Here is an 11,508-nt window from a genome sequence, read left to right as displayed (position 1 = left end):
TACATTTTTATAGCTCCATAATGCACTCTAGATCCATAATGCATTCTAAGAATGCATACCTAACACAAGCTAAGATTCTTCTCAACAACAAAAACAATCGTCATGGGAGACTATCCTAGTCTAAATGTGATTCACAAGCAACAGAAAGAGATGTGCATGCATTGACCATCAAAGCAACAGAAATTACATTGAGAAAACCTGAAACACATGGTGAAAGCTAAAATTGCTAAAGACTAGTTTGCTAGCTATCACCAAGGTTTTAAAATACGGAAATGGGGATGGAATCGGTCCTTGCTGATTTTGAGAAAGCAATGGGAACAAACAAGACAACAACATCAACGGAGGATCCATGGACGGTGAAGATGAATTATTTCCCCTTAAAAACATTATTCTTTTAGGAAAACCCACTTCCTTAATTAGCAAAATGTATCAATTATTTATTTATTTATCTTGTGACTTGTATCGATCACAAGATAATAAAAGCAAAACAAAATTTGTAGATTTGGGTTTAGTTCTTTCTTTTCCTAGTTAGGATGGGTCAAGTTAGTAGAAAAACCCTATAGGTTGGGTGAATACAGAGTTTATACTTTACAATGTAAACACCAATGATTTATTAGCTTTTTCTTTCAATATAATCTGTTCTTTTTTGTTTTGTGTTGAGGGGTCATTGTTCAAGTAATGAAGTGGAATCAACAATGAAATTGTTGGAAATAATCTCACATCGGCCAACTCTGAGATCTTGGATAATTTCATATATCTATATATCAATTGGTTCTCTTCACCTAATAACTTAAATTTTTGAGTTACCACTTCTAGAAAGATTATGTTTGCAATCCATGCTCTTCGAGAGAGTTCATAGTTAATTAAATACAGTTGAATGGTCATTTGACTCCTAAAATGGATAATGAAAACCTTTAACCAACTTAATAAGAAACTTAAGAGTGGCTTTTTTGGGCGATTGCTTGAAAGGGTGTTAGTTTAGCCCTGATGATCTGAACCCGCCTTGAGCCCGAACCTTGTTTAACCCGACTATGTAGGCCAACCCTGCCCAACCTAACCCAACCTTGTGTGGGGTTGGGCCGGGCTTGGTATGAGGCATAGAAAACCCAGCCCGACTCTAACCCGGCCCGAGTCTAACCCTGATTATTGTTGTGCTTTGTAGAATTCAGGTGTCTCTCCTTCCCAAGGGAGTTTCTTGTTGTTGTCATTGAGTTTCTTGTGTAATAAGAATATGATAGAGAACAATATAGCCAAAAGAGAGAGCACATAGCCAAAGGGAAAACCCATCTCTGAAGAACAAGTCTTGTTTCTCTCTTACATTGGAATTTGCATTCACTTTTGAGTTCTCAATTGCAGTAAATGGAATTATTGAAATTTAGAATTCATTTTTTTTTTTTTTTACATTAAAACATTGCACATATTGACAGGAAACAACTCCACTTGCCTAATATTTTGGCACATGGACTTCCATTGGGGCCAAGATTTAACTCAGACCATAATGTCATTGCATCATGTTGTATGAATGAAGAAGTAACTAAAACAGTACAAGGAAACTTTCCTAAGCTTTTGAAAAACCGACAAGAGAACTTCATTAGTAGAAGGCACCCTTTCTCTTTAGACTCTTAGCACATGCCAGCATTTTGAGAAATTTAGGGGGCGGGGGGTCAGTTATGGTCAATGTTTTTCAGAGTTTGAAGGTGGCGGAGTGGTTTGAAGAATTGTAATTGGAATTGGAATTGAAATCGAAATTGAATCGTACTTATCAAAATGCGATTCCACTAAGAAATCTAGCTAGGGTCAACATGACCCAACCCTGAACCCTGTAAGGTTGGGCCTGAGTATGAACCCAGTAGGATTGGGTTGAGTTTTGGGACCTAGGGTTGGGTTAAGGTTTTGAGAAACCCGACCCAACCCGACCCTGTTTCACCCCACACTTACTTCTCATATTTGACCAAATAACAGATCCACGTTTTACGTCTGCGTAGAGAGATTCACTTATTAGAAATTTTGCCCCCCTTCATGCCTATTGTCTCTAATGGTCAAAATGACTGTAGTCTGTATGGAGTATCACTCTAGCTTTTTCTAATCTCAACCCTAAAAAAAGGATGAATTCCTTTAACCTTTCCCCAAAGACACCTTAAATAAAAAAAAAAATTAACATTTGAGAAGCGAAGGGATCAAGGTTTTTTCATGGTTTAGCAAAATCTCTCTCTCGCCTGGAAAAATTAGTCACCAGGTGGTATATTGAATGAGGTTGATATTTTTGTGTACAAGTAGATCCTAAGGTTCTATGTTCACATGTCAAGTTGTTCCCTTAGTCAAATTAAAAGATATTTTTTTGCCTACTAACTTGTGGAGTATCCATCTAAATCAGCTGCAATACTTATATTCCAATAAATTTCACTATAACGACAAGGAGAGGCCATCATCACAGTTGCATCACCGTGATAGAACAAAACATGTTTTTTTTCAATGGCATCTTCTATTCTTTTTTGGAAGAATCATTTAGATGGAAGAAGGGTTCTGACATGCTCGTTATAAAAACCTAAATGGAGAAAATAGATTGATTTTAAAAATGTAACAAATGACTTTATGGTGATTGATATAAGAACGAGCTTTCCCTAAGTCATGATGAAAGAGAAAATCCTTCACCAACATGGCCATCATTGTAATGGGATAGGTGTCAAAGAACAGTGAAGGGCATTTCAGATCTTCAATTAGTAGAGGGTAGTGATGATGCTAAGATTTTGGATCAAACCTCTCCGTGGGTGAATTATTTGACCATATTCTAAGAGGGGTATTATGTAACGCTCAACATTAGGTTGTTACATCACTGCTTTGGATAGAAGGATGGTTTTATAAAACATGAACTACAAATAAAATGCCAAGCATGATCAAGTTTTGATTAGCAATTAGTACACGCATGCACATCGTCCGGGGCTCATTTTTTCCCCTCAAACCTCTTGGCAATTGGAAGTAGGTAGAACAGTCTAAGGTTATGTTTGATATGCATTCTTAAAGATTTACAATATATCCTGGAGCGAAAAAAATGTCATTTTTAGTACATGTTCTTATTATGAAGTACTAGAATAAAGTCAAGAACATGCCAAAAGCCCATTTCCACAAAAATGTTGTTTGATCCATTTTTGTTGCTCCATAATGCATACCAAACACAAGCTAAGATTCTTCTCAACCACCAAAACAATCATTATGGGAGACTATCCTGTTCTAAATGTGATTCACTAGCAACAGAAAGAGATGCTCATGCATTGACCATCAAAACAAGAGAAATTAGACTGAGAAAACCCATTGGGTAACAAAAGTAAAAAAGAATGTAGTATAAGCATTAACCTTGACCATTGCTCCAACTTGCTTCATCAATACTGCAAGTCCTACACACTAATTTCCTTAGAGAACCACACATTTGATTGACTCATCCAACTGCAAGTCAAAAGCATGTGGGAAGAAACAAGATACTACTCACATCCACCACTATATAGTGATGGTGGCCAAGTTCATGTCTTCCTCTTTTACCATCCCAATGGGAGCACTAGGACTTCTTTCTTCTTAAAACATTATTCTTGAAGGAAAATCCAAGTTCCTTGATGAAAAAAATGTATCAATCACAAGGGGGGGGGGGGGTAATTGTAGATTGGGGCAGTTCCTTCTTTTCCTAGTTAGGATGGGTCAAGTTAATTAGTAGAAAAACCCAAGTAAGAAAGAGAGTATAGGTTGGGTGAGTACAGAGTTTATACTATACAATGTAAACAAACACCAATAGTTTATTAGTTTCTTTCTTTTAGTATAATCTGTTTTTGGTTGTGTTGGGGTCAGTGTTCAAGGAAGTTGAGTCAATAATGAAATTGTTCGAAATAATCCCACATCGGTAAATTTTGGGATCTTGGATGGCTTCATATGCTGACTTGTTCTCTACACCTAGTGACTTAAATTTTTGAATTGACCACTTAAATAAAGATAATGTTTTTAATCCATGCCCCATGAGAGAGTTAGTTGTTAAGTAAATACACTTGAATGGTCATTTGATGGGTAATGACAACATTTAACCAACTCTATAAGAAACTTAAGAGCGGCTTCCCTGGGCCATTGGTTCTCATATTTGATCACATAGCACATATCCACAATGGATTACCTTTACGTAGAGGGATTCCTTTTTTTTTTTTTTTTTTTAATATTTTTGTAACACTACGTAGAGAGATTCACGGATTAGAAATTTTGAACCCTCCATGACTGTTAGTCAATGACCCTACGGGCTATCACTCAAAGTTTCCTAATCTTAACCCTAAAAAGGATGAATTCCTCTTACTTTCCCCCAAAGACACCTCTTCAAAAAAATAAAAAATTACAAAATGAAGCTTTCATCTACATTTGAGAAGTGAAGGGATCAAGGTTTTTCATGGTTCAGCAAAATATCTCTCTCACTCTCTCAATTTTTGTGTATAAATAGATCCTAAGGTTCTCTACTTACACGTCAAGTTGCTGCCTTGACAAATTAAAAAAATATATTGTTTCCCTATTAGCCTTTAGATTACCCATCTCAATAAGTTACAATACTTATATTCCAAAAATTTCACTACAATGATAAGGAAAGGCCATCACTGTCACGGTGGCATCACTCTGGTAGAACAAAACATGTTTTCTTCAATGCCAACTTCTTTCTTTCTTTCTTTTAAGAATCATTTAGATGGAAGAAGGGTTCTTACACGCACATTCAAGGAAACTAAACTCACATCCAACAGTTTTTTCTTCCTGAACAAAGATGATGTAGCATTCTCCCTTTCGATTAATTAGAGCTCCTTGAAAATGTGAAAGGTCTAATTTGATCGTCCATCTCAACTAAATGACCTACTATGTATATAATTTTCCCCATTATTTCTTAAAGTGTCTCTATTGCTCATCCCTATAATTAAAGAATTGATATTACAAATAATTTTAAACTACTGTAGTGCTAAATAGAGAAACCATATTGATTTAAAATTTAAGAAATGACTATGGTATTTGAAATAGAACCAAGTTTTCCTTAAGCCAAGGTGAAGGGAAAAATCCTCCATCGATGGCCATCATTGTAGTGGGATAGGTGTCTGATTGAGATCAATGAAGGGCATTTCAGACTTTCAGCTAGTAGGAAAAAGTAGTGATGATGATAGAATTTTGCTATTCAGCCATTTTCTAAGAGAGCGCTAACATAACGCTTAACATTAGGCTGTTACATCACATTACTTTGGATGGAAGGATGGTTCAATAAAAACAAGAAATAGAAATAAAATGCTTACCATGAACAGGTTTTGATTAGTAACTAGTACATGCATGCACATCGTCTCGGGCTCATTTTGTCTCTCATACCTCTTGGCAGTTGGAGGTAGGCAAAGCAGTCTAAGACTATGTTTGGTATCCATTCTCAGAATGCATTATTGATTTACAATGTAGTATGGAGCAACAAAAATTTTGTTTAGTACACATTCTTATTATGAATTTCTAGAATAAAGTCAGCCAAAAGCCTATTCCGACAAAAATGTTGTTTGATGCATTTTTATAGCTCCATAATGCACTCTAGATCCATAATGCATTCTAATATGCATAACAAACACGAGCTAAGATTCTTCTCAACAACCAAAACAATTGTCATGGGAGACTATATTGGTCTAAATGTGATTCACAAGGGACAGAAAAAGAAGTGCATACACTGACCACCAAAACAAGAGAAATTACATTGAGAAAATCTGAAACACATGGTGAAGGCTAAAATTGCTAAAGACTGATTTGCTAGCAAGCACCAAGGTTTTTAAAATATGGCATTGGGAACGTAATCAGTCCTAGTTGATTCTGGTTTGGATCGAATTGGAATCCCATTCGGGCAGAATTATTTTTAAGAATCAGGAGAATCGGCTCTCAGATCCAAAAACATGGCGATTCTAGGGTTTTGGGGCTTGAATAAGTTGCATCAGACTGTTTGAAATTAGGGTTATCAGGATCAATTCCAATCCAAATCACTCAATTCACCGATCCAATTCCCTATTCTTGAACCATTGGCTAGCACCCCTGTATGAGGACCAATCAAGGGGAATGGTTAAAACTCACCAGGACATCGACAAGTACTAATCTTATCACCAAGCCAAGGGTGGCACCTTATAAGGGTTGTGGTATTACTATTTTACATGCGAATTGACTTGAAAAAGAATGGTGTATTGAGCATTAAACCTAGGCCACTGTCCAACTTGCTTCATCAATAGTGCAAGTCCTACACGTTAATTTAACCACATGTTTGATTCACTCATCCAACTGCAAGTCGAAGCATTTGGGAAGAAAAGATACAACTGACACCCACCACTATAAAGAGAAAGGAAGCTCACTTGGAAAAATTTTTAACATAGCAGCGGAAGGGTGCACAAGTAGAAATATGAATATACATGTGGACCAGATTGGGGATTTCAACTATTGTGTAACTCACCGTCTTCAATCAAATCACGAGAAAAAATTGCCGAAAAATAGTTACTGTGACGCTGGGAACGCTAAGTTGAACTCACTTCCAGGCTTTCCTCCCCCGGAACTGTTTACCAGAGCTGCGTTGTAGTTTCTTTTTCACTTCCCTGGTCCGTGAGACCTTGGCTCTCTTTGCAGCAAGAGGCATTGCCTTCTTGTGCTCCTTTTGTCTATTGCTCAAACCTCCCTTCTGTTGTCATTCGTACAAATGAAATTTAGTTCGATGATATTAAAGAAAGAACCTCACAACTGTCACCATGATTAAGACTAGCATTGTTAATCAAGTGAACCACAAGCTTTAAAAGTGGACTCAAACCTATATTGCACCACATAATGCAGACACTATCAGAGTTCGGGTATCCTATATATTGGACCTCATAATTAATTGGAGTAGGGTTGACTACTCGAACAAAGATGAACAGAACTACCAAGAACTTATAAAAAATTACAAGGCAGTTGATTTCTCATTTTGAAGGAACATGATTCTTTGAATAATTCATCCACTCTCCTCCAACATGGGCTATAGGGGTTTAGGTCATTGAAAAGAGAAAATCTGGAACATCTTTTATTTTAAGACATGTCCTCTTAACAGTTGTAGTACTTACATGTGCACCTTCATCGCACCCCATTCTTGGGGTAGATGTATGCTTACAATTGCTAATAGTAAAATATTCTGAGAATTCAAGTAGATTGTCCCCAAAACAAGTGAGTAATAAAAGAGCTACCAAAATCAAGCACATTAACATAGTAACAACATACCTTTTTCTGTTTCACAGCAGTTCGGGCTTGGTACTTCCCTCTATCCTCCCTGCCAGCTTTCACCAATGCCAACTTTTCCTCCTTGCTTATCTTTCTTCTAATGTTCACCTACAAACCAAAGATGCAAGCAGAACATACATAGTCACAAGAAAAAGTTTCAAAGTGGGAAGACAAGTATATCGGAAAAGAAATGCTACAAGTTGATTCATATGCCTTGAGAGAAAAACAAATGATTTTGAGAAACAAGCAAGGTTTTAAAAATCAGGATCAGTCTCAACTGATACTGATATGGATCGGATCAGTATCAGTGGGGATTGGACTGTATTGGCCTTTGCCCCCCCACCCCCCCCCATTATTAAAAAAAAATTGGTGTCTTAGACCATTTTTTCCTTACAACTTACCAATAGATTGGTCTGGATCAGTCTCAGACCGATCCGGGTGATCCTGACTGACCCGATACAATTTTTAAAACCACATGGGCACAGGGGAACATGGTTTAGGATTGGTATTGGCTCAGGATTCTTCTACAGGATCAGCCCAAACCAGAATGATAAGGATCATGAAGGCGGGTCAACTTGGTCAAATTCACCGAAACCATCTCACTACTAAAATTTCAGCCCAAGATGACCATGTCATGTGGGTCCAAAGTGTGTCCACAGTAAAAGTCACATAGATACACAAGAATCCACCAAACTTGTGGCATGTCTTTGAGTACTTTTATAGATTGGAACCCATTTTGAATCACAATGTGTATTCATTTTGAACTTGAAATTTGACTTGATAAATGGGTATCATCACATGGACCCAATTTGTGTCCAACACTGCCCATGCATGTATCCATTTAAAGATAGATATATAAAGCGAGAGAGGGAAAGAGAGGGGGTGCAGGAGTACTTACCTCAAGTTTGGAGGGATCCACTCCTTTGATACTCAACTGTTCAGAACTAGGAATCTTAAAAGTTGCCGACTTTGCATCTGAACCCTTTCTTAACAGCCCATGTTTCATCAGAGCAATCTTCGCATCTTCCTTTGCCTAATTAATTTGAATTAGAGACAATTAGTAGAAAGTGGGATATAAAGTAGCAGCGGCCTTAAGTGCAGAATTGCAACAGGACTTTACTCCTAATGGCCACTTCTGCATTTCCTACAGAAATTTTCAATAATTCTGATTGAAGCTTGGTAGCTTACCATTACAAGTTTATTTCAGAACTCAAGCTTTCTCTCGATTCGTTAAGGACTTGGGGATTTTCTCAACATTAGAATTTAGTATTCTGGATTAATTTTGTGATCAACATCTATTGAAACCCAAAATGCCATTTACTGATGTCTATCAACTATCATACATGAATAGAATTGAAAGAATTACCATGGAGGATTAACTTACTCAACTATTATTAGAGATAGGGAGAACATACCTTCAGTTGTTTAATTGTTCGAAAATTCATTTGAAAGAATAACATCAGTTGAGTCTGATGAAATATCCCCAATCTTAGCTCCTGCCAATCTCTTCAGCGCCCTTAGACTTGTATCAGCAGCATTCAGTTGTCCATCTAAATCAAAATACTTTCTTTTCTGTGATTTAGTTTTTTCATCCACTTGTTCCTCCCCCTTGTCTCTCTCCTCGTCCTCATTTTTCCCCCTGTCTCATCCTCATAGTCATCATCAACATCGTCATTGTCATCACTACCTTCTTGGTCATTATCTTCATCTTCCGTTTCTTTATTGGCATCATCCTCATTCTCAGAATCAGTACCTTCTGAGATGTATGGGATCAGTTTTACTCCACCCAAAATAACCAAAACAAACAAAACAAAAACACGATGCACAAACAGGGTTTGGATTTTGTCAAGGGTTTTAAGAAAGGGCTTTGAGAAGGAATCAAGAAACAAGGAAGAACCACTGATCTAGGCGACCATTTTGCTTCGGCAGCGGTAAGCTTCATTCTTCTTTGACAGGAGTAGAAATATAGTGGATGACCTTAGGGCTTAGACACTCATTTTAGCATCATAGAAGTAAATATAATAAATACTTGTATTTTTTATGTCTTCTTTTCTTTATATTTATAATTTTGTTTTATAATTATGTATTTATATTATATATTAATATGCTATGATGATTGATGATTGATGAAGATGAACTTAGTTTATTCACTTTATTGATTTGTTTTCTTGATGAATATCTTACATTGGTATGAATATGAACCTTTAATATTTATTTAACATATGAGTAATAGGATTCAACTAGGATTTGAGCCAAATAAATTGGTTTTATAAAAAAGTTACACAGGAACGTTTTAGTCAATAAGACGATGCTTTATGTCCGCCTTATCGTTAAGGCGCTCCAAAAGACCCTCAAACGCCTTTGTTGCTTCACCGCCTTAAAAACTATGGTTTTCAGTTGTTTTGAGTCAGATGGTTGAAGCGGTGGTTCATTTGGATCAGTTTAAGTTAGAAATTTCTATGATTGTCTTTTAAGTGTAATGTTGGGTCCACCTCTTCTTAAAGGTCATGTAGAGTGTAGACTTTAAAGAGAAGTTGGCCAAGTGTGTAGGAGTCGGGTAGGGGGCTTCCAAGCCCGACTCCAACTCTATTTGTCGGGTTTTTATAAATAAGATACATGGGGTCTTCCACCCACGATTTGTTTTAAGAATAACTGTTGTTTCTCTGCTCCTTTGCATGGAGGGTTCCATCCTTGTGGAATCAAGTTGTGACTGGTGTGAATCCAGCCAACACCTTGCAGCAGGAAGCCCCGGTGACATTGCTCTTGCTCTATTTCACTTCAAGGTACTGTTCTGCAATTCTATCGTCTGTTATTCTGTCCAGATTTCATTCTTACTATTCATCAATCCTACTCTCACTAGGATTGCTGATTTGAAGGTGATTTAGGTTTTGCTGATCTCAGTTCTGATTTCAGAACTGTAATGTCAAAATTATACCCTTTCAGATTCTGTTTTCAGTTTTCAAACTTGTTGGTTAATTCATAAAGTCTAGTAGGATTGCTTTAGCTCTTGAAACTTGAATTCAGTGCATGTAATTGTCTATTCAGTTCAGTCTGAAATTATTACCATAAATTGATATTCTGTTGAGTTTAATAATCCTTGTGGACCAACCAACCACAGTTTCATGAATCAAACGTAGCTTCTCTAAATGACACTTCTTAACTGCCCAACATTCCACCCCATACATCATAGCCAGTCATACAACAATCCTGTAAAACTTTCCTTTAAGGTTTAAACATATACATCGGTCACACAGCACTCTAGTGGCGCCTCTCCACTTCATCCATCCCACTTAATATGTTCTGAGTTTTCCTTTATATTGGCCATGTAATATGATTCTGGAATTTCAGAATGAGAATGAATTAAAAGTTTGAATTGCAGTAAAGTGTTGCGTGGCCTGCTGACTGATTGCATGTTCTTCCTTTTCTCTATGATCTTCCCTCTCCCATTTCCAAGTATGTGATTGAATCATTGGCCTCTTGTCCTTCTGCCTCCTCCTTTTCTTTTTTCCCTATTACCATACCCTGTTCAGTGCACAACAGCGCCTTCAATTGGGAGCTAATCTCCCTCACCCCTTCTTCTTTTCCTCCCATCTTCTAGGCGTAGGGTCACTTGCTTGGTGCGACCTGAGCCCTTGAATGCCATGCCTGAAATCCACTCCTATTGGGGGTTATTTTGCTGCAACTGAAACCCAACCTGTCACTACAGCTGCCTGTAATGTCAGAGGTTGCCTTTAGATTGGTGTTTATTGGTTGGTGCCCCTGTGTTCTCGATTTCATAGAACAAGGAATTACCATCCCCCGGATAAACTGTTTCAGCAACTTAGTGGCCTAGATCAAGGGCTGAACAAATCGGGTAATGTAGGACTAGATTGGACACCCAACTAGATCCTAATCTGCAAGAACTTTTAGACTAAAAAACAACCAAACCAGTCTCAAATAGGTAGCAGAAAATCAGACTTGAAACACAGTCTAGAATTACTATCGGTTTCTAGAACAGTAACACAGAGAACAAATAGTATAGCAGCCCTTAGAATTATACCAGAGATAAAATAAGACCATTAACAGATTTGAATAACAGAATACACAATCTGCAGTCCAGGAATCAGCAGCAACACTAATAGAAATATCGGCTTCAGGAAATAGCAGCTTCAGTCCACTAGAAGAAAAAAAAAAAGGAGATTTTGAATATCTCTTCGATGGCTGAGCATAATCAGCTAATATGTGGATCGAACGGCACTGGTATAGGGAGGA

General features: G+C 37.3%; 1 protein-coding gene across 1 annotated transcript; it reads right to left on the bottom strand.

Moving 5' to 3' along the window:
- Positions 1–6,263: 6,263 nt before the first annotated feature.
- On the bottom strand, positions 6,264–8,973 carry LOC122071124. The gene is made up of 4 exons (XM_042635408.1): positions 8,673–8,973; positions 8,156–8,290; positions 7,258–7,365; positions 6,264–6,688 (listed from the first exon to the last, which is right to left on the bottom strand). The coding sequence occupies exons 1-4, from the start codon at positions 8,715–8,717 to the stop codon at positions 6,539–6,541; spliced, it is 438 nt and encodes a 145-aa protein (XP_042491342.1). The 5' UTR covers positions 8,718–8,973; the 3' UTR covers positions 6,264–6,538.
- Between the last annotated feature and the right edge of the window lie 2,535 nt (positions 8,974–11,508).

This window comes from Macadamia integrifolia, unplaced genomic scaffold (genome assembly GCF_013358625.1).
Source record: "Macadamia integrifolia cultivar HAES 741 unplaced genomic scaffold, SCU_Mint_v3 scaffold_18A, whole genome shotgun sequence".
NCBI classification, from domain to species: Eukaryota; Viridiplantae; Streptophyta; class Magnoliopsida; order Proteales; family Proteaceae; genus Macadamia; species Macadamia integrifolia.
The sequence above is the reverse complement of the archived record's forward strand: the minus strand, read 5'-3'. Positions and strand labels throughout refer to the sequence as shown.